The sequence below is a fragment of the Canis lupus genome, chromosome 6, assembly GCF_011100685.1.
Source record: "Canis lupus familiaris isolate Mischka breed German Shepherd chromosome 6, alternate assembly UU_Cfam_GSD_1.0, whole genome shotgun sequence".
Lineage (NCBI taxonomy): Eukaryota > Metazoa > Chordata > Mammalia > Carnivora > Canidae > Canis > Canis lupus.
Window position 1 is genome coordinate 70,133,319 of NC_049227.1, and position 24,633 is coordinate 70,157,951.

At 33.6% G+C, this 24,633-nt stretch overlaps 1 protein-coding gene across 1 annotated transcript in view; it reads left to right on the forward strand.

Annotated features, from left to right (window-relative positions):
* Nucleotides 1–24,633, forward strand: part of PIGK (phosphatidylinositol glycan anchor biosynthesis class K) — a 107,411-nt gene that overhangs the window by 37,418 nt on the left and 45,360 nt on the right. Inside the window, exons 5-9 of the mRNA XM_038541634.1 lie at nucleotides 791–902; nucleotides 4,022–4,118; nucleotides 6,652–6,769; nucleotides 7,796–7,906; nucleotides 11,866–12,038. Coding sequence (XP_038397562.1) covers nucleotides 791–902; nucleotides 4,022–4,118; nucleotides 6,652–6,769; nucleotides 7,796–7,906; nucleotides 11,866–12,038 — 611 coding nt within the window. The remainder of the gene's footprint in view (nucleotides 1–790; nucleotides 903–4,021; nucleotides 4,119–6,651; nucleotides 6,770–7,795; nucleotides 7,907–11,865; nucleotides 12,039–24,633) is intronic.

Here is a 24,633-nt window from a genome sequence, read left to right on the forward strand (position 1 = left end):
ATCCTATTAAAACTTTCAGCATTTTGCTGTTTTCTGGGGAAAATATAAACCAAACATTATGCACACTTACACAGAAACATATACATATACATATATATTTATATACTCGTGATCTAGGGAAGTGTTAAATAAGAAAGCTAGATAAATTTTCTATTTTTAAAATTTATCTGTGTAATACAACTTTAAATATGCTTTCAAAGAATCCTACAGGTCCACAAATTCCAGGTTGGGAAATCTGGTTTAAAGTGTGATGAATTTTTTACATGTTGAAAATATCCCTAACAAAATTTAAATAACAAAATACATTAAAAATTAAAGATACATAATTTGGGGATTATTAATGGAATTATCCTTATGGTTTTATTTTTATGATTCATTATGGACCTGTCTTTCAATGTTTATCTAGAATTCACTGGGTAGTTGTACAGATTAACTGTAATAGTTATAATGTTGCTGAATTTATTTACACGTTTCTATATTTTGTATCTTTCCAAAGAATTGCCTATGAAGACAATAATTTTTAAATTTTGGGCAATACTTTGCATAACATTTCAAGTTTTAAATTTAATTAACTGATTTTTTTTCCCCCAGGGTAGTTTTGTCAGCTGTTAGTATTTAATGGAAGCAAGTTAATGCTGAGGTGTATATATTTAAATAAATATATTTTAATTGAGTTATATTTCACTTTGCGATTTATTTTCAGCTTATGCTGAGTAATGCATAAAGAAGAAGGAATGTTTTTGAAAATTCCCCTGGTTCTATTTCATTTTATTTCTTCTTTTTTTCCCAGGTAACTGTGGAGAATTTTTTACGGGTATTAACTGGCAGGATCCCATCTAGTACTCCTCGGTCAAAACGTCTTCTTTCTGATGATAGGAGCAATATTCTTATTTATATGACAGGTAATTTGAGAATTTAGATATTTAGAAATAGAATATATTGTGACTCTCCTCAAAAAGGAATCTTCGTGGAAAGAAATTTAAACACCTTAAATGAATTTTGTTGAAAATAGTTTGTTTTGGAGTTCTCTTTTCTTCTATGACAACTTGAAATGGTAACATTTATACAGCCCCTTGGTATATTATCTTTGTTTTTAATGTTTTTTTTTACTATGACTGGTAAAGCTTCTTACCTTTTACTTAGTATCCCTGCTATAGCCTTATTGCCTTCAGTTCTGTCTCCTGTTGAACATTCTACTAAACTAGTTAAAAACTGCAAATCTGTCCTTCCTCTGTGTAAAACCTTTACAGGGGTTTTCTGTTGATGGAGTCTCGAATTTTAGCGAATATAGGGATTATTTGAATGCAGATACTCGGGTCTTTAAAATTACTGATTTAGTTTTGGTCCAGAATGGGGCTTAAGAAACTGCATTTTAAATATACTCCCCACATACAAGCTGAAATAATAGTCTTTTGTCTATACTTTGAGGAATATTAGATATAAAGTCTTAATAATATGCTTTAGTTTTATTATTTATTTAGTCATATAATATAAAAAATAATAATATATTATTATTTAGTGATATTATTTATTTCATTTTAGTTTTTGCACTTTCTCTACTTCTAGGGCTGTTTTCTGTCCTCTAACTGTTTGCTTAAGCTATCACCCTTACTTATTGATGTCTTCTCAGTTCACTTTGCCTCCCTGATTATTCCTTATCTTGTTAGTCTTAGCTCAGGGGTCACTTCCTTTGGTGATTTTCCTCTGTAAGTCTAGGGTGACGCATGTCTCCACTTGCCTGAGACAGTCCTAGTTTACACCTGTTATCCTAACGTAATTAGTAATTACAACATTTTTCCCCCAGAAGTGTCCTGATATATATTTTATAATTGCCCAGAGAGGCTTCTTATCTCCTTGGCTGGTGTAGGCTCCCCTCTTTATACTCCCGTGTTATCTGTAGTTTTTTTTTTTTAAAGATCTTATTTATTTATTTATTTATTTATTTATTTATTTATTTATTTATTTAGGAGAGAGAGAATGAGAGCAAGCATGAGTGGGGTGAGAGGCAAAGGGAGAAGCAGACTCCCCACTGATCAGGGAGTCCAATGGAGGCTTGATCCTGGGACTCTGGGATCATTACCTGAGCCGAAGGCAGATGCTTAACCAACTAAGCCATTGAAGTGTCCCAAATCTGTAGTTACTGTATGAGCATTCAGCTTACTGTTTTCTTGTTTGGATATTTATTGCCTTCATTAGATTTTGAAATCCAAGGTGTTGTTGATAATGGGGTTTTCATCTTTTCATTACCAGTGCTCTGTTTTATGGTGTATTCAGTATATATGAATGTTGACCAAATTATATTTAAAAATGTTTCAACTGATGATAAAACATGTGCAGAATGGTTTTTAGATGTCACACAGCAGGAAGGTAGCTGACCTCTACTTGGTGGTTTACTTTTCTTTTTCTATCATGTTGCATTTACTTACAGCTTTTCAAATTTGATCAATTTATAAGCTTTATAAGTTAGCAGAGCTAAGTTAGGAAAATTTTCATTTTAGTTAATGTGAAGTTATAAGAAATTTTCAAGCTTTTGTGGTAAATATTATAAAGTACAGTCTTAGAGCTTAGCTTTATCGAATATAATAAACTAAAGGTTTTAGAACTTTTTTTCTAAATCTATGGAAACTCTTTCAGGAGGACTCCAGATATGGAAGAAATTCCAGTAGTCAAAGATAGGATTTGATAAAGTATGGCCCATGGAAAGATTGCTTGTTTTAGAAATAAAGTTGTATAAGAGCCAGTTGTATCCATTTCTTTTACATATTATCTATGGCCACTTTATACAACAATGACAAGAGTCCAGTAGTTGCAAGAGAGCATATGGCCTGTAAGTCTAAAACATTTACTACCTGGGCCTTTACAGAAAATTTGCCAACCCATGTAAGAGAGTAGGAGGGCTGACAATTACAATATAATAAAATGATAATAGCTAATATTTAATGAGGCTTACTGTGCCTCAGGCAATATTGTAAATCAGTGTGTGTATGAATTCATTTCATCCTTATAGCAATCCAGAGATTTAGGTACTGGTATTTGGGGCTGTGTTTATAGTTGTGTGGGTTATGCACTGCCTAAGTGTTTGGCTAGGGGGTTGAGTGGGAGTAGCATTCTACGATATGTTTACACATAGTAAGGTGTATGCCCTGCTATAGAGTTTTCTAATGGGAGGAAGAAGTATCATATTTCCCCCACAACGACATAACTACTAACCAATTTTGAGCTCACAGGACTGCATATATTCAGAGGGCCACTGAAATAGACAGATTTTCCTACTTTGATGCCCCAGGGGAAGTACCTTTTAAAATCCACACAAAGGACCTTTATAGGCGTGCTAGTGATGGTGCTGATATATTTCTTACTTCACAGCTAGGGAAACTGAGGCATAGAAAGATCAAGATATTTGCCTAAGTTAACACAGTCACAGTTAAGTGGCAAAACTAGCATTTGAATCCAGACAGCCTGGGCTCTATCCATGCATTCTAAATGTCACAGTCTTCTGCTCAGCTCTTCGGACAGTGGTTGATAGTAGTAGACACCTAAGTTTGAAAAAGTATAATTGTTTAGGAAAACAGGTTTTATTTTTTATGTGAGAACAACACTTCCTAGTAGGGTAGCATTCCAGGTGTACACCGTGAATAGTACTAACATACTATGGGACCAGCTAGTGTTTGTAACCCCTTTCTCACCCAAATGTTTGCCTGGTATTTATATTTGAGAAATTATCTATAGAAACTCACTTCTGACATAATAATGGAGCCAGTGCAAAAGTATAAATGAGCTTTTTTAGAATGGAACAATAGAACTTGTAGAGAAATCTGCTATTTTTTGCAGTCTTTCATTATTTTTAATTGGTGTAATGGAAAATCAAATTTTTTTTTGTTTTCATAGTACTTTTCATTTTAGAGTATAAAATAACAAATAATATTAAAATATTGCCATGAATGAAGTAAATGTTTATATCTGGATGTGTGCAGTTTGCATTTAAAAAGTGCATGTTTTTGATCTTTTTAACTCCTACAAGGACATGGTGGAAATGGTTTTTTGAAATTTCAAGATTCCGAAGAAATTACCAACATAGAACTTGCAGATGCTTTTGAGCAAATGTGGCAAAAACGACGGTAATTAGCAAATAACTACTTTTCATAAGATAAATTAGTACCTAATTTTCTATGGTTAGTAGACTTGCAGAACTTATTTTATGAGATTTTAACTTACTTTAATAATTTCTTCTACTCACTTAGACTTATGTTTGTTATTTCTACTGACTATTTTTAAAAGAAACTTAAGTGTTATTAAAGAGCATAAAAAAAGTTAACTTTTTAAGGTAATCTCTGTTATTTAGCAATGTTTGTTTGTTTATTTATTTATTTAGCAGTGCTTTTGGAGGAAATAAGAGTCCCATCAATCAAGGTCCCTATTATGTAGGTGGATTGTGCACATATATTTTTTTTCCAACTTTAGCCTATTGTTAACTTTTTGTACATTTCTCTGACTCTCCACATGATAGCAATACATTATTTCTTCTTTAGAAAAAATGCTGAAATTATTATTAATATAATATTTGTAACTTATGTTAAGGATGATATATTGTTAGTAAGCCATGGGTAAGCACCCCTCTAGTTGAAAGTTGTCATATGAATGTAAGTGAATATAAAGCAGCAGAAGTGCTTTTAACTTGATTATCTTCAATAAGCACTTATGGGTTTACCTTCTAAACACATGGCACAGAAAGAAATATGTTTATTCTGCCTTCAGTGTTTAAAATCTATTGGAAAAAAGAAATATGTATACAGCTATGCTACAAATTAAATGTAAATATTGAATTATATGCATAAGCAGGATGAATGGAAGTGTTGAAGGGAAAGCTTTTGCTAGGTACTAGTTTTATCTTATTCATAGTTTACCTTTATTGAATGTGTACTAGGTGCTAGGCACTGTGTTTTATGCATACTATCTCATTTAATTTCAATAACAACTCCATGAAGTAGATACTATTATTATTATTTTCACACATGAATAAATTGAGGCATAAATTGATTCAGTAACTTGCCAGATTTTGCACAACTAGTAAGTCCAGCACTGGGATTTCATTCCTAAGTGCTCTAGTCGTAGAGCTCTCTGAATTGTTTTACTGTACTGCCCCTCATAACCTTAGATGTTTCTGATCCTCAGGGGCCTCCACAGAATTTTGTCTCAGGACGAATATGTCATATGAATTGTTCCTTCTATCACCTGCTTAGATACTGTGGGCAAGATTGCTTGCTTGCTTTTCTAGGTGCAATGTTAGTTGTTTACCTAGATCAGGTGTCTGAAAGAAACTTTTGAAAAATATATCTGTTCCCTACTTTCTCCAGCTAGGCAGCCCATTCAAAAATAGAGAGCTGATTATGTTATTTTCAAGTAACAAAAGCCCTGGTTGGCTTCTCTAGACTTAGAGGATAAGATCCATACTTCATGTGGGGTACAATATAGATTGGCTCTATGTTACCTTTTAGAAACTAATTTCTTCCATTTCCCCAAATTTACTGTAAATCCTAACTACATAGTACTGTTCCCCTTTTCCCAAACAATTCATTCTTTTTCAAATTTGGGTGCCTTCGTACAGCCTTTATCCTACCCTGTAATGTGCTGTTCCTTCCTTTGCTTGTTAAAATAACTCACCTTTCATTGCCCAAGCCAGACATCACCTTTCACTTACCTGCCTTTCTTTACAGTTTTTTTTTTTTTAATTGAGTATTTTTATTGGGTCTTCAAGTTTGGGTCCCACAGTCTTCATCTGATGTCACTCTTAGCCCTGCACTAATTTCTCCCCTGACGTGCACATAGGGCTTGCCCAGGTAGCCTACTGCAGCCGTCCAAAGCTACCTCTCTAAGGTCTAAGGTTTCTATGGTAGAGTTTTATACAAGAGTTTTCTTTAAATTAAACAATTCTACAATTTGTTATTCCCAAACAAAGTAAGATTATGCTCCACACAGAGAAATTGGTTAGTCATTCTGAAGATGTCTAAAAACTATATCACTGCCAAAGAATAACATTTCTCAGTTCATATTCTTTCCTTCAGTTTTCGTTTGTACATCCACACTGTGGTTCACAAGTCATCTGTTTTCCATTATCTTATAATCAAATCAAGAGGACTTCCTTTCTCAGTGCTCTTAGAGAGCACTTTGACTTTGTTAGACTCTAAGCTCTATGAAGACAGGGACTGTCGTATCCCCAGCTTAGGGTCAGGCATACTATAGGCTCTAATAACTATTTGTAACTCTTAGCACATTCCATTTCGTTAAATGTTTATGTGTCTCTCTTCTAGTAGATATTAAGCTTTTTGAGGATGGTGACTAAATCATATATGTTTTTTCCTGAATCTGGCTCATATTCTAGGATAGCCTGAATCATGTGGCCAAGATAAGTTGGGGCAGCACTTTGTGGTACAACCTGTTGAGGTAGTTTCCTTGGACAGGATTATAATTTTAATATTTCTAATATCAGTTTTGTATTGGGAATTCTACCGAAAAGTCACAAATTTTTAACTAATGAAATGACTAAGATAGGACTTTAACATCTTATATTATGCAAGCAAGTATTGTAAAAATATTAATCAGTGTATGATTAACAGCATGATTCGTGTTAAATATATTACCACTTTCTTTCAGCTACAACGAGTTGCTGTTTATTATTGATACTTGTCAAGGAGCATCCATGTATGAACGATTCTATTCTCCTAACATAATGGCTTTAGCTAGTAGCCAAGTGGGAGAAGATTCACTCTCGGTAGGTACCTACTTCCTATTTGTAAACTGCATTGTCTTTGGAATATGTAGCTGTTTTGTAAATCACTTATATGCTTAATGAATATATCTGGGGTTTTTTATTCTTGGACTTTTTAATACCTTAGAAGGAAATTTTGATTGCATTTAAAACATATACTTCTTTTTTTTGGCTTTGCTTTTAAAAGAAATTTATTGAAGTATAATTGACTACAATATTATGTTTAGGTAAACAACATAATGATTCAATATTTGCATATATTGCAAAATAATCACAATAAGTCTAGAAGTCTAGTTAACATATATCACTAGACCTGCCCCCCTACCAAAGACAGTCACGATACATAGTTACAGAATTTTTTTCTTGTGATGAGAACTTTTAAGATGTACTTTCATAGTAACATAGTAATTTAGAGTTTTGTGGGTTTTTTTTTTTTCCTGTAATTCAAGCTAGTTAACAATAGTGTATTATTAGTTTCAGGGTGAGGATAATTTAGAGTTTTGCCTTAAATCTGCCCTCCATCTACCCTCCATCTCTCATCTCTGGCAACCACCAGTCTGTTCTCTGTATCTATAAGGTTGGTTTTTTTTTTTTTTTTTTTTTTTTTTTTTTTTTTTAGTTTTTATTTATTTATGATAGTCACAGAGAGAGAGAGAGAGAGAGAGAGAGAGAGAGAGAGAGGCAGAGACACAGGCAGAGGGAGAAGCAGGCTCCATGCACCGGGAGCCCGACGTGGGATTCGATCCTGGGTCTCCAGGATCACGCCCTGGGCCAAAGGCAGGCGCTAAACCGCTGCGCCACCCAGGGATCCCTATAAGGTTGGTTTTTGTTCTTGTTGTTGTTGTTTTTAGATTACACATATAGGTGAGATCATACAGTATTTGTCTTTCTCTGACCTATTTCTTTTAGTACAATGTCCTCAAGATCCATCCATGTTGCTGCAAAATGGCAAGATCTCTCTTTTGTTGTCTTTTTTTTTTTTAAACGGCTGAATAATATGCCCATTGTATATGCTTTGTTTTTTCATAGCATCAACCTGATCCTGCAATTGGAGTCCACCTTATGGATAGATACACATTTTATGTCTTGGAATTTTTGGAAGAAATTAATCCAGCCAGCCAAACCAATATGAATGACCTTGTAAGTCTTTGCTTGGTTTGATCATAGCGCATAGGTATGCTTCCTGTGGCAAGTGAAGTCCTTTACCCGCCGTACTGCCACGGTACTGTTTCCCATGTTGAACCCTTTGAATTGTTTTGAATCTCCCTTTACAGTAATCTCTCTCTCTTTACTACCGGAAGCCTAAAGTCTAGCCCAGTTACCTTGTCTTTCCTTCATTTGCTCATGCTCTTTTCTCTACCAGAAGTGTACTTTTTTAGATCCACTTACTGAAATTCTACTTATTCTTTGGGAGTCAAATCGGATCCTCCCACCTCCTGGAATAACCCCATACCTCTTCCCTGTTGGAATTTAAGTAAGATTAAAAAGGTTTTTTGGAGCTTTATTTCTCTCTCGTGCCGTCTATAGTAGTCGCCTCTTTGAACTTACTGAATGTGACAGTAGGCATAATAGAAAGCTTGAAGCAACAGTTGTAGATTGGGTAATACTGTGCATTGATGACTTTCACTCTTTATTTCATTAACTTATGCCCTGTTCTTTTATTCATAAACATTTTTTTTTGAGTTTTGACTAAGTGCCAGCCACTGACTATCCTATTGAAAGAGGCAGGCACTGTCTGCCTTCACAGAGCTTCAGAATGAGAGGGAGATCGAGTAGACTGGGCTTGGGGCTCTCGTACATCAGCCAAACAGCTTTGCATTGATGTCTTTTATCATTTAGATACATTTCAGGTAATTTTTTTCTTTTTAATTAAAGAAGTTTTGCAAAATTCTAAAAACCACTGTTAGAAGCTATCATATTTGATAACACAGAACTACTTGCTATATTTTGAAGGTTATATATTTTGATGCCTGTTAAATCTTTTTTTTTTTTTTTTTTTTTTTTTTCTGTTAAATCTTAATATCAATTTAGATGTTAAAACAAAATTTGTTATAATGCTACTTTGTAAGAAAACTGTAGTCACCTAAATTCCAGTTACTTTAGTTTTTAAGTTTATTCCCATTTTTAATTATATATTATATTTTATTTAATATGCGACAGACACACTGTCTCAAAAGTTTACAACATATGTACTTCACACTTCAAATGTCTAATGGATTTTTTAAAAAAATAACTTCCATTGAAATCATACTGGAAAGACTGAAGAAACTTATGTTTTGTTTGATTATGTGTTTGTTTTTTCCCACAGGTGCTGTATGGTTTTTAATAAACATTCCTCACTAGTATACTTTTTTTTAATTGAATGATGATTATTTTAATCTTGTTCAGTAGGAATGATCCCTTTCCTTGAAGTTAAATATTCTAGTGATTTGATATAACTTAAGATGTTGTGGAATAATACCTATTTTGTTATATGTATGTGTATTGGAAAATTTGTTGGGTATCAGAGTATAATATTAGAAGCTTCAGGAGCAGCAAAATTAGAAGACAATGGCACCTGGCCTCTTAAAAACTTATAGTATCATTGGTAATAGCTAAAAAGCACATTTATACAGTATTACCTATTAAATGAAGTCTTCAGATCCTCCAGATAAAGTTCTTTCCTCTGTGAAAATAAAACTCTTGCTATGTACCTTTGAGATGCTTTTAATATTGCTCAGTCATGGTTTATATTGGTGGTGTTCCCTCGAGGCTTTGAGGTTCTTAAATAAGAAGTATAAGAACCATGCTTTATTCATCTTACTACCCACAGAACTTAATTATATAGCACCTCGTGTATTTGTAGATTCTCAGTGAATATTTTGAATGAATGAAAGGATATGACAACAATACACTTTTATATGATTCCTTTAAATACAGTGGGATCAGTGATTAAAATTTTCTTAGAAGAGGTAGATTTTCAGGTTTGGAAGAAGAGAAGTATAACATATTCTAGGAAAACGGAGTACCTGCAGAGGCACAGAAATTGGAATCCTTCTCTTCAATAGTAAGCATATAATCAATCCTTGGCTAGAGTATGAAGATTCTGTAAGTGAAGGAGATTATTAAAAATTAATGTTGCTAAAGCCAAGGAAGTCAGATTGATAAGATAAAATATTCTTGAAGGAAGGAATAATTTCATAGAAAGTAGAAGTATGATCATTTTAGCAGCAAAGAGGTAATATTTTTTATCTTGTTGCCCAAGCTCATTCTCTTTGCTTTTCCTGCTTTCTTCTCTTGGTGCCTAATAAAGCCCACCACGTTGCTTGCTCATACAGGAATGCCTTTAGTATACATAGGACTTCAATCTTATCTTTGTGTATTTTATCTTTTATTGTGTTTCTTCAGCCATCCATCTGCATTGTCTTTCCTGTTTGGCATATTACTTACTTGTAAGTAAGTAAGTTTGGCATTTTACTTTCTCCACCCTTTTTGCCTTCACTGCTTCTTAATTTATTTTCTGATTCTTCTTTGTATTTCCTTTTACTGTTTTCCTGAACCAGGATGGCATTGTGATATTAGGCAAATTATTAATCTTTTTGAGCTTTAGTTTGAAGTAGAGATAGTAATCTTTATTTACCTCAAAGTTATTGGTAGGTTTCAATCAGAATATCTACAAATTGCATTTGGGTCACTATGTTTCATAAATTGCTTGGGTCACTATGTTTCATAAATCCTGGCTGCTCTGCTCTTCCCCACTCACCTCCCGTCATATTGGTGATTATGTATACATATGGTCTTGTCTCCATCGGTGGGTAGGTGCTGTGGGCCCTAGGCCCTTGCTAGCAGGCCTGTTGTGGTTTTCTTCACATATCCTGTGCTTCTGCCAAACTAGGTTATTGGCCTGATACATCTTTGCTTCTTTATTAAGAATGTTATTTCCCATCCGTAATCTCCCTTTTCCTTCAGAAAGTAGCTTAAATCCTACTCCTTCTCTTTTCTTATCCTCAAACTATGAAAAGTTTATCCTTTTCTGAAGTAGAACCTGTCACCTTTCTTTCTGTCTTGTTATGTTTGTTTCTAACATAAAGCCTTGAGGATAGGACCATGTCCTATCAACTTTTGTGTCCTCTGTGGAAGATAACAGTATGAAATGTATGTAGATATTTTTTCTGCTTTGCTGAGTGAATGAGCACATATCTATCCTTGGCAATTCACTGATGTGGAATATCAATGATAGGATTAACAGAAATTATCATGAGATCTGGGTGAGATGAAGTTGTGGTTTTCAGGCTGTATTCTTTCAGCACTGGAGCATCTGGAGATGCCTTGCTTTTTTTTCCATTATGGATAAACTAAGAAAGTTACTTAATTTATAGAATGGTTTTACATAGGTTCACAGCAGGAGAACAAGGGGTGTATCCAGTGAGGGAGGGTGTCAAGTGCCTCAGCTTTCTATCTTTCAGAGTAGCTCTGTTTTTAATCTTTTTTATATTTTGGGCTTCTGTATAATATTTAATTTGAATTTAAAATTTGAATGAAGGGTCATGATTATAAAATGTTTAAAAACCATTCTGATAGAGCACCCCACTGAGATGAGTATAGATGTAGAAAAAAAATCAGTTCTTTTCATAGTGTTACATGTAAGTTCTCAGTAAATTTAAAGTTCAAAATATATTTTGTAATGTATGATTAAAAGAAGTGAATGTTTTTTTCCCTTCTTGGACAGCTCTCCTTTTTATTACCTGTTCTAATGTCTGTATAGCTTTCTTAGAATGTCAAGTACTACCATAGCAATGAAACTTGAATCTTTAGAATCAGTTGCTTCTTTAAGTTGGGAAAGCTTTAAAAATATACGACAATTGGAGTGCCTGGTGGCTCAGTCAGTTGAGTGTCTGACTCTTGGTTTTGGCTTGGGTCATGATCTCAGGGTAATGGGATTGAGCCCCGAGTCAGGCTCTGTGCTTGGTGGGGAGTCTGCTTGGCATTCTGTTCCTCTTCCTCTGCCTCCCTCCCCATTGATAAATCTTTAAAAAAAATACTGTAGTCTACTATTACTGATTTGATAAAAGTTTTATGTATATGTGTGTATTTGTTATTGTTATATATGTGTTTTTCAGTTTCAGGTATGTCCTAGAAGCCTCTGTGTGTCTACCCCTGGACATCGCACTGATCTTTTTCAGAGGGATCCTAAAAATGTCCTGATAACGGACTTTTTTGGAAGTGTACGGAAAGTGGAAATTACAACAGACACTATTAGTTTGCAGCCGGATTTAGAAATCACGGAAAGCAGGTATTCTTCTTGAATTATTATTTTATTAAAATGTTTTTATGTAACATGATGTTACATAATACTAAGAGATGAAAGTTAGTGTTTGTAAATAAAACTACATATTTCTACTCAATCCTCACTTTATGTAGGCTCTAAACTTTTCGGGTTTATGGGCAAAAGCCTTAAATATTAGGGGGAAGCTAAGATTATGAGCAGGATTATGTTGTAGCTGCAAAATACAGGGTTCATAGTAGTGATTTGAGGCTTGCTCAAAAGGACTAAAAAACTTTCCTTGTAACTGGTTTAAAGCCATACTTTTCATTAGTGGAGGTGTATATAATGGTTCAGAAGAACTTCATGAAAGAGTAGGTATGTGAATGTTTCAAACATTAATACTCTAATGAACATGTATGCTTTCACCTATTGCAGTAGAAGGCATTACCTGAAATGACACCTGGGCATTTAGAGTGTAATAAGGGCCCTAGGAATCTGGCAGATGTAAGACAGATAAACATAAAAAGGGGAAGCGAGTGCCAAAAGAATATAAGTGCCAAATACATACTTCCAACTATAATGCAGTGCTTCCATGTTCAGAATTTCTTTGGGTTTCACCAATCTGGTTACATCTCTGACTGCCATATATTTTGGTTCTTAGAGTTTGGGTGGTTTGTGAGCCTGGTTCAGTGGTATCTCTGGCTTTTCTCAAGTATTATATTCTATTAATCTGGAACAATTTATCTGGACCTGTTGTAAACTTGGAGTGACCCTCTCATCAACAGGTGCCAGTTACGGATTTATTTGGGGGCTCTTGGTAATTCATTAGGGAAAGGAAGAGAGGTATTCACCAGATAAGTCTCTCTTGGGAAGTAGATGTTATGTGAGTGTGCATGCATGCACACATGTGTAGGTGTGTGTATATATGTGTGTAAGCGAGTGCACAAGCAGGAGAGAAAGGGAAAGAGATTGGTTGATTTGGACTATGCGAATTTTAGAAGTATTTATGTTTCATTTGTTTCTTTCCCTAAACATTTTATTTTTTTTTAATTTTTTTTAATTTATTTTTTATTGGTGTTCAATTTACTAACATACAGAATAACCCCCAGTGCCCGTCACCCATTCACTCCCACCCCCCGCCCTCCTCCCCTTCTACCACCCCTAGTTCGTTTCCCAGAGTTAGCAGTCTTTACGTTCTGTCTCCCTTTCTGATATTTCCCACACATTTAAAATACTTTATTAGGATTAAATAGTATCTCAATTAATAGTCACTTTTCTTGAAATACATAGATGATTTATTCTACTAACATTAAACTTTGTTATTTGTGATTATCTAATGCTATCTATTGGAAACTCATACTCCTGGGAACTTTTCTGGACTGCTAACTGGCAACATAAATTACTCTCAATTTTGAAAATTCCATAGACTTGTAATTGAGCTTAACAAATGTTTCAGGAATAATTTAGAAACTAGCACAAAATACATCTTTTTTGAAGATTTAAATTTGACATTATTATTTCCTATTCTGAATATTCAAAGCCTTGGATCTTTTCCAGTTTCTCATACCTATTGGCTTAAAAATATTTTTTAAGGTATCAGATGATATTCCACAGCAGTGTCAGTTTTGTTATCTTGAATACTGAATTTCAGATTACTCTTGTAAAATAGCTAAATCATACCTTAATACTTAGCAACTAAAATTGAAATATGTCTTTTAACAAATTTATTTTGTAGTTTTCCTTTAATTTAATAAGCCTATGAAATGATAAGATACACCTTCTCTTAACCATCTGACTATTGCATTAATTTACTTTAAAGGCAAGGACCATCTTTATACTCTTCTGAACTTATTTTCTATTTTGTCCATTTAACACAATATTAAATATGCAGTAAGTATAAAATAAAAATGATTTCAGTGGAATCTACTGAGTTTCATTATATATCCTGGAAGAAAGGAATTCTGTCTCATAAAGTATCTCCATTTATTTGTTCAAGAGCAAAAATTGTTGGTGCTGAAAATTATCTTAATTTATCTTTAATTGAGGAAAAAATTTTGAGCATCAGAGCGACACCAGGCACTGTTGAATTACAGCACCCTCTAGTGTTTATAAATAAATTTTATTTATAATATTGTGTACAGATGGTTTCATGATCACTGGTATATGTTATCCCGTTAATTTAGGAAAATTAAGCTTCCAACATGCTTCAGGAATTTTTAAATGGATGCTACAAATATTATCTCATTGTGTGTAGGTGGTACTTATATGCAAATATGAATGGCAATCAGATATTAGAGAAAATCAGATTCATGAGAGGTCAGATATCACAAAAATTTTTTTATTAAGAAAATTATGGGTTAGGATATATATGTATTTTTTCAGATCTTAGGTTAAAAATATCAGGGTAGTCATGGTTAAGATTGGCAGTTTTGCTTTTAAAAATATTACTATCTACATATGTTAAGGAAACAATGGAATCGATCCATTCAGACTATTCATATTTCATATTTTACACACAATAGTGTACTAGACTACACTCAGATATGGAGAACCTTAGTACATAAAATTGATATTGTTACGCTATGATATTGTTTTGTCTCCTGAAACAGATACTAAGGTTACAGTCATTAAGTTAGTAACAACACTTTGTTTCTGCATGTATCTTAGCAGTTGTGTGATTAATTTGTTTGCAAGAACAAGTGGCATAAAATAGGACTTGACTGCAGTCAGTTTGGCTTATATAACTTGATTGTACACTGCTTCATCTGTGTATACATAGGTTGACTCTGGATAACTATGTAGACAACAGCCTTCACTCCTGAAGGAGGTGGGCTTTTTAGAATCTAGTGATAAGTTCATGTTGGCATTACTCAGGTTACCAGTTTGGTATCTTTACTGTATGGGGAAAATAGCCTCTGGCTTGTGGATGTCAAAAGACAGGTACATCTTAGTGTTAAAAAACGTAGAAGTCTAAATTTAGTAGGCATTGCCCAAGAAAAGAAGGGAGTTCAGGACAGTTTTAACTGTAAAGATTCCGCTTTTATCTTGGTTGGTTAGGCGAAAACTTACAGAGTCTGATTTTTGCTTTAGGCTCTAAACTTAGGCATTTGATTCTGTTTATGAATGTTTCATTGTTGTAATTTGATTGTTATTCTAGAATTTCTTTCTCTTTTGAGCTATCTTTAGCAATTGGAATTTTTTTGGATCTAGCAGGAAACTTGAGACCGGACTGTTTTCTTACAGATTTCTTACAGACCTCCAACAGAAGGGTAGACTATGGCCTCCTTGAGGTCAGTCTGTGTTTTGAACACCAGCGTAGGCCTCTTTCAAGAGTTTGTTAAGGAAGTCTCCACTTCATGCAGATTAAAGATCAGACAGCTGCTGCCACTGTCATATTTTGAGCCCTTTCTATGTGCTTCATGCTTTATATAACACATTGGGTAGGATGGTTGAGTTATAAATAATGGGATCCAACCTGGACTACATGATTTTCATAAGGACATTTGTTATACATAGATATTCTTGTGTTTTATGGAACCTAAGGACTGACCCCAGGAAGGGACTGGAAACAGGAACCAGATGTCAGTGAGAAGCAGAGGCAGCACTCACTCCATTTCCCTGTTGTTTTAGTCTTTTCTTTCTCTGTGGTTGTGGCCATGTAGGGGGTAGAATGTGTGCGTACCACTGCTCTGGAGATTCATGTCTCTTCTGTTGATGATAAAGCCCTGACAGAGTGTGAACTTGATCATTCCCAATTCTGAGCTCCCTGGAGGGCATTGTGATTAGCCTAGCTTGGGCCAGGTGTCCACCTTTGGTCGAGCTGGGCAATATTGGGGTTGTAAAACACAAAAGTATAGCTGCTACTGAGCCCACCCCACGTGTTTAAAACCCCCAAAAAGGTCTTGAGAGCTAGGTAGATATCCTAAAGGGTGTTTATATAATCTCACGTAATTCACATGATAACTTGATGAGGCAGATATAATTTCATTTTGTAGATGAGTAAAGTGATGCTGAAAAAGGTAAGAAATGTGCCCAAAGTCACACATCTAATGAATGGTGGAGCCAAGATATGAATCTAGGAATGCCTTATACTTGTAAGAAATATATATTCTTATTCTCTTATAATTGACCTTGAGCTATTTGGCTTGCTTTCTTTTTAAAGGATATAAAATATAAATGATAGCTCAATGAATTATCACAAAACAACTACTCATGTAACCACCAGAAAAAAAGAATCCTGGAAAAACGAATAAAATGCTGGAAGTTCCCCAACCCCTGTGTCCTTCCCAATCTCTGCCGCCTTACTCCCCATCAAAGTCAATTACTATCCTTTTATGGAATTCTTGCTTCTTATTTTATACTGCCTTTTGCTAATATTATGTCTTTGGAATTCATTTGTGTTGTGTGCAGCTGTAGTCTATTCAGTTGTTTTGAGTTTTTAAAAATTGAGGTGTAATTTATTTACAGTAAAATCACCCTTTTTAATGTATTGTTCTGAGTTTTGACAGATGCATACAACTGGATAATCACCATGCTAATCCACCACCACAAGAAGTTTCCTTATGCCCTTTTCTATCCAATCCCTTAACCATATTCCTGGAAACTACAGATCTGTTTTCCAGTCCCATGGTTTTACCTTTTCCAAAATGTCATGTAGATAGAATTATATTCTATACCCTTTTGAGTCTGGCTTCTTTTATGGATTTCAGATTCATCTCTGTTGCTAAATGCTGCTCAGCAATAAAAAGGAACACCAACTACAGATACATGGGATGCAGGTTGGCCATTCACCAATTAAAGGACATTTGCTTTTGCCCACCAGTTTTTGGCAATTATAAATAAAGCCACTATAAACAATTACATACAAACCTAAGTTTTCATTTTACTTGACTGAAATACCCATCAGTAGGTTTGCTGGGTCATTGGTAGTGTATGTTTAACTTTGTAAGAAACTCTTGGGACACCTGGGTGGCTCAGCGGTTGAGCGTCTGCCTTTGGCTCAAGGAGTGATCCCCACAGTCCTGGGATCGAGTCCCACATCGGGCTCCCTGCATGGAGCCTGCTTCTCCCTCTCTCTCTGTGTCTCTCATGAATAAATAAATAAAATCTTAAAAAAAAAAAAAAGAAACTTTCAAACTATTTTTCCATTAGTCACGGTACCATTTTGCATTCCCACAAATAGTTGTTCATCATTCTTAATTATACTTGGTATTGTCTTTTTAATTTTAGCTCTTCTAGTAGGTATGTAGAAATATCATTATGATTTTAATTTGCATATCCCTGATGACTGAGGATGTTGAGCATCATTTCATGTGCTTATTAGTAATTCATTTTTCATGAAGTGTCTATTCACGTCTTCTCGTTTTTGAAAAATAGGGTTGTTTACTTCTTAATTATAAGATTTCTTTATACATTTTTGGATACAAGTTCTTTTTCAGATATATGTGTTGCAAATATTTTTCTTAGTCTTTGGCTTTCCTTTTCTATCCTTTATATCTTTTGAAGAATAGGAGATTTAATGTTAATGGAGTTCATTATTCAATAATATTTTCTTTCATGCTTAATGTCCTTTGTGCAATGATTCTTAACCTAATTCAAGATCACAAAAGCTTTCTTTCATTTTCTTCTAGAAGTTGTATAGTTTTAACCTTTATGTTTAGGCTATGCTTTAAGTTTGAAGTGTAGTGTTAAGTAAGGGTTGAAATTTATTTTTCCATGTGGGTATCTAGTTATTCCAGCACCATGTGTTGAAAAGATTGGATTCCTCATTGGATTATATAGGCACCTTTGTAAAAACTCATCCGACCACCGTGTATGTGAGTCTATTTTACGCTCTCTTCTGTTGTATTGAGCTGTATATCAGTTTACACCAGTATTATACTATCTTGATTATTGTGGCTTTACACTAAGTTCTGACATCAGTTTATATACACCCTACAAATGTTTTTTAAGGTTCTTTTGAGTGTTCTAGATCCTTTGTGTTTCCATGTAAATTTTAGAATTTCTTTTTCTTTCTTTCTTTTTTTTTTTTTTGTCAATTTCATTTCTTTTCTTCTTTTTTTAGGAGGGTTGGGGGAGGGACAGAAGGAGAGAGAGAAACTTAAACGGGCCCATATGCAGCACAGAGCCTGATGCAGGGCTCAGTCTCACAACCCTGAAATCATGACCTGAGCCAAAATCAAGAGTTGGATGTTTAACTGACTGAGCCACCCAGGTGCCCCACCAGTTTGTCAATTAAAAAAAAAAAAAAAAAAAATCCTGCTGACCTTTTGACTGGATTTGGATTGACTCTATATTAATTTGATGAGTATGGATACCTTAACAATATTGAATCCTCTGACCCTTGACCATACCTCTACATTTATTTAGAATTCCTATAATTTCTCTCTGTATTATTTAATTATTTCCTGTGTAGATGTTTTCTGTACTTTTCATTAAATTTATTCCTAACTATCTTTGTTTTTGATGCTGGTTTAAGTGATATTTTAAAAATTTATTTTTCATTTGTTGCTCAACTATAAAAGTGCAATTAATTTTTATATCGACTGTATCTTGGATCTCATTGAATCTGGGTGTTGATCAAATCATACCCAGTCAAAATCCCAGCAGTCTTTTTTGTAGAGATTGACAAAATGATTCCAAAATTTATATGTAAAGAACCTATTTTAGTATCTCTTATATTATATTAATTCTAGTCTCTACTTATAGTGTTTACTAGGAAATCAAATCAAAATTTAAATACACATATGCAGTAGAATCCTCTGTTGTGGAGTTGGGTAAAACAGACTGAGGATTATGAAACTTTGTGATTAAATAGTTCACTGACTATTGCTCATAGAAATTATAAAATGACTATGAAGCTTTATGAATCAGAGAGTCACCCAAATGGTTCAAGGAGTGGTTGACAGGGTTTCTCCCCACTATTCTGCATACTGGCATATTTTTTCAAAGTGATTATTTTAGTCATCAGTGTAATTCTATATTAAGTATCTTATTTGCCCACTTATTTTATATTGCTATTTATAATTGTTAGTCATTATAGTCATTCAGGAAACTCATTAAATTAGAATTCGAGAGCATAAATTAGATGTGATTATTAGATTTATAAAGACAAAACTGATAATTTAATTATCCTGCTCATCAATTTGCATACATTAAAGTTTTATTGTTGCAGTTTGTTATTGTTTCAAATAATGTGTTGATCATTTCATGGACAGATTTTTTTAAGCAATTTATTTCACTACCTACAATTAAACAAAAACATCCATTGAATTGGTTTATGACTTTTAAGAAATCAATGTATGTGAATAGTATATAGCAGAATATAGTATTGTATCCTTTTGTGTAAGTAATACTTCTCTGAATATAAATTACTAAATATTATGTTTCCTAGGGATACTAATTTCCAACTAATATTTATTAATATTCAAAACTGATCAAAGCAAAGTTAATTCAAACTCTAAACATATAGGACCCAAAAAATGAAAATTGAAAAAACTCTAAAAATGTTATGGTATTATTTATAAAATAGAACATTAGAACTTAATCTATCGGATGTTTAAGGAATAAATTTTTGAATTATATGGGAAAGTAGATTGTGGGACCTTTAAGGTTTAACTCCTTGATTCTATGTTCTGTAACTCTCTTGGTCTCCTTATGAATTGTAATATTGTTGCTTTGTTCCACTAAATTAAGCTGTAGTGTCTTGAATGAGTTAAATCAACTCATTGTCTATTATCTGAATAGAGGATATTATAGCATAATAATCAAAGGCAGAGTCATTGGAATCAGCCAGTTCCTGAATTTAGAGTGTCTGCCCTTTACTAGCTATGTACTATGGACAAACCATATGACTTCTTGGATTCTCAGTTTCCTTATCTGTTAATGGGAATAATAATTTCACTTCATAAGGTTATTAAGATAGTTAATTTTTATTTTCCTAAAAAAAATTTTTTATTTTCCTTATAAGGTCTTAGTTCTATGCTCAAATACAGTAAAGTGCATAATAAGTTCAACTTAGTGAGAAAGCATATTATATATACTAATAAAAACTATTGTTAGAATTCTATTTTTAATGTATTTTTGGCCATTTGCAAAAATTATCTATTCTACTTTTAGTAATCTGGTACTAGAAAGTACTTATTTTATATCTGGTAGTTTCTTATTTGGAGTACTACAAGGAATTGGGAAATTGTATTTAACCAGAAGATGGCAGTAGAATCACATGTTTGTACATATGGAACAATTTTTTTTTTTTTTTTTTTTTTTTTTTTTAATGCTGAAGGTTGAAGTAGTTTGTATCTTCAAATAAATTATATTTGTTTCTTCAGTGTCAGGAGAAAAGGCTCTTGATGTTGAATTTTTAGTTTAAAAAAGAATGATAAAAATTTTTCACTATATGTGGGTTGCCTTGCTTTAATAAATGTGATAATATGGAATTTAAAAAAAAAACAGGTAAATATAGGATCTTTTTGAACTGCTGCTCTTCTGGCATATATTTAGAATATTACTAAATGCTTAATCAAGAAATTGAAGGGTCCTAAGAAATCTTAAGGTGTTTGTGAAGAGTATTTATGATTAATTAGTAATACAGATAGAGCAGTTTTCATTTATAATTTATCAGTGGGGAAAACTGAATTCAATATTTTAAAATCTGATTTATATATAACACTTTCAGGGATCCCTGGGTGGCGCAGCGGTTTGGCGCCTGCCTTTGGCCCAGGGCGTGATCCTGGGGACCCGGGATCGAATCCCACATCGGGCTCCCGGTGCATGGAGCCTGCTTCTCCCTCTGCCTGTGTCTCTGTCTCTCTCTCTCTCTCTCTCTCTGTGACTATCATAAATAAATAAAAATTAAAAAAAAAAATTTTATATATAACACTTTCAGGACTTTATGGTTATTTCATTGTGTTTTTATTTTACCAATAATTATCTTGTAAATATTAACTCATTGTTTAGAACTCACTCTGATAAAATAATATTAGTGTTAAACTATACAGATTTTACTGTGGGGGAAAAAAATGAACCTGGTAGGGAACCATGGCCTGAATTCTTTGCCAGCAGTATCCTTCATGACCGATATCAATTTTGGGGTATGGTTGTTAAATTTATTAGAATATTATTATTTTCTCAAGGCTCATTAATTGATAATTAGAAATTTTGTGATAATTTTTTAATAGAGCCTAACCGTACCTAAAAATTGCAAGTAAAGTCATTTATGTGAGTTTTCATTTAATCAATATAATATTATTTAAAATATGGAGTTTTTTTTTTTTTTCTTTCTTTTTCTTAGAGAGGCGTGAGTAGAGGGAATGGGAGAGAGAGACTTTTAAGCAGACTCCATGCCCAGTGTGGAGCCCAGCATGGGGCATGATCTCACAATCTGGAGATCATGACCTGAGCTGAAATCAAGAGTCGGATGCTTAACTGAGCCACCCAGATGCCCCTAAAGTACCTATATATGTATATATTTTTTCCTGTATATGTAATAGATAAATTCTTATAAGGTAGCAGGTAATTAAAAAGGTTTATTTCAAAATTAATTTCTCATAAAAATAAAGAAAAAACAAGAAATTGATAACATTTGATTTTAACTATGTCTTAGTAATATAAATAGTAATTAAGAATTTATATGAAAAAGGGAACATTGTTTCTTCATGAAACAAACATAATTTTCATTTGAGCTACAGATGATATTAATTTATCTAACATTGACTAGTTCTGTTATTTCTCCATGTTTGTTTGAGATTCTGGTATAAAAACTTCTTGTCATACTCAATGATATTCCGGACTTTGTCCCTTCTTTAATTCTATGAAATTGTCACATATTATTCTGAAAGTACTTACACTAAAAAAACCCCACATATTGTTATGGAATGCTTTTTTTCAGTAAGATTGATCAACCTCATTTTAACTTCAATATTAAGGGTCTTTCTCCCTCATCTCATGGGATCAGCTTCTAATGTTAATTGATGTTTTCTAGTATGATTTCTCAAAAGTGAAAAGCAAATGAAAATTAATGAAATAGGGGATTTTGAGGGATTTGATCCTAGAATATGTAAATTTGTCACCTGCAAGTAAGTGTGGATGCTGGCTGAGAATTAGTTTGCATCATACTGAGCTGTAGTGGACCTAGCTTAATGGATCTGAACAGTCAGAGATTCAGATACTTGGTAAGCAGTTAAAACTGGGTTGTTTTAAATTAGTATATTAATCTTTTAAATGTTTATTCTTATACCAAATATATGTATATTAAGCATATGTATGTTGAGAAATGGAGTAAGAGCATCGTATTTTACATTTCTGTTAGGTGATTTAAGGACTACGTGCTGTAGGACGATGTTTTGCACTTTTGCTCTAAGATACTGAGACAGGTAATAGTGAGCTCTATGGTGATACATAAATTATGAATATATGCATTCTGTGGCCTAGAAATACTACCTTCAGTGTCTGTTGCTTGCAATACAAGGAGTTATAACTGCTCTAATTACTTTGCATAAACATGATGTAGACATTTAAATCTTGTATCTAATGATAGGGAAAGCTCTAACTTACCCTTAAAAAATAGTTTAAAAAATAACTAATGTTCATAATGATTTCTCTTTAGTATGCTAAAACACTGTAGTATGTCTTCTAAGTCATAGAAAATGATTAAAATATATCTCGTATCATTTTAGGTTATGGGTGGGGTTTTTTGTATCTAGTTTGTTGAAAATTAGACATAATACAACTGAGTATGCCCAAAATAGGTAACTTCTAGTAGTAAAGAGTACATCAAAGTTGCCAAAGAGTTGGCTCTGAATATGAGAAATCCCATTTTTACCTTAGATGTAAAAACACAACTTGAATTTAATGGCCTTTGGCATTCATAGTTTGAAATTTCATCAGAAGGAAACATTTCTCAATAAAAGAATACCCTGTAATATTCAGAATTAGATACATTTCACTTTCCCCAGAATAAGAAATGAATATAAATGAGTTAGAGAGGTGGTTTGAAGTTAATAATAAAGAACAATCAATTGACTTGAGTTGCAGAATTGTTGCTGACTAGTTTTTTTTAAAAAAACTCTTCTGTTATAAAATATCAAGATGCTTGGGGAAATTACAAAAAAAAAAAAAAAAAAAAGGACACTTTTAAATACATATCTGAGCTGCAAAGAAAGTAGTTGCATGGAAACAATACCAAGGTGTGATGGATGGCATTTCTGGCTTTTCCCAGATTGAACTAGAACCGGTGGCATCCTCTTATTGAGTAAAGTGCTCTACTGGTTTAGTTTTATATATAATGTTTCTAGGTAGTTGCAGTTGGTATTCCAAGCATGCACCTTCCCTAGGCATTTGGCAACAAGTTCAACGGATTGTCTAGGCCTACTTGACTTATTATAAATAGTATCAATGAGTTGGGTCCCGGTCCATGATGTGTCCAAGACACCTTAATCCATACATGCCTTTACCAGGAACCATGCTTTATCTTGCTTGCAGCCCCTTTTATCTCTGAGGCAGAAAGTATTTATAGGAACCCATTGCTGAACAGTGGCTCCCAATAGCTCCACTTTCCTCAGTGATAGGAAAGTCTGTAGGAGGAATACATTTAAGGAGCTAAAACACAAGGGGTAAGTAAACGTGGAAGATGAGGCTCCCGGAAATGATAACTCCTGATATGGAAATCTAGAGTTTTGAGTTAGAATGGGTTTCTGTGAAGGTCAGGACAAAAAGCTGTGGGTCCATTTGTGGGTAGTTAGGCTTAAGAAAATAACTCAGCTTAAAGTTGATTACCCAGCTAAACTGTGGTTAAAGAATGAAAAAAATAACATTTTCAAACATACAAAAGCTGAGAGTATATTGAATCAATACACCTTACTTAAACAACATCTAAAGTCGATGTACTTCTTGAAGAGGGTAAGGGAGCTGGAAAAGAGGTCTGAGTGGAAGGAAGGATGCTGAGCTCTTTAATTAGTAAAAATGGTAGGAAATTTAACAAAAATCGAGTATGTTTTATAATTATGATGGTAATGATGATGATAATTGGGGAAGTTAAAGCACTAATATATTTAATGACAATAATATATAAGAAGGAGAAGAGGAGGGCAGCCCTGGGTAGCTCAGCAGTTTAGCGCCACCTTCAGCCCAGGACGTGATCCTGGAGATCCAGGATCGAGTCCCACTTCGGGCTCCCTGCATGGAGCCTGCTTCTCCCTCTGCCTGTGTCTCTGCCTCCCTCTCTCTCTCTGTGTCTGTCATAAATAAATAAAATATTAAAAAAAAAAGAAGAAGAAGAAGAGGAAATGTTGGGCTTTAAAGTATTCTGAGATTTTTTTGAGGGGGGAAGAGTAGTAAGTTTTAATAGTTTTAGACAGTAAAGTATGTATGCATTTTACTTTGAGATTGACAAATTAAAAGAGATTGACAAATTAATAGAAATAGAGGAAATAGAAATATTACAGGAGAAAAATGGAATTAAAAAAATGAGGCTGCAAAGAAGTGAAGGTGAAGCAAGAAAAGACAATAGAAGTTATGAAGTAAGGGGACAATTATAATTATGTTGCTTGTAAGAATACATTTAAATAAATTTTATTTAAAAACAGAGATCATCAATATTTAGGATAAAAAGAAATCTAACTGC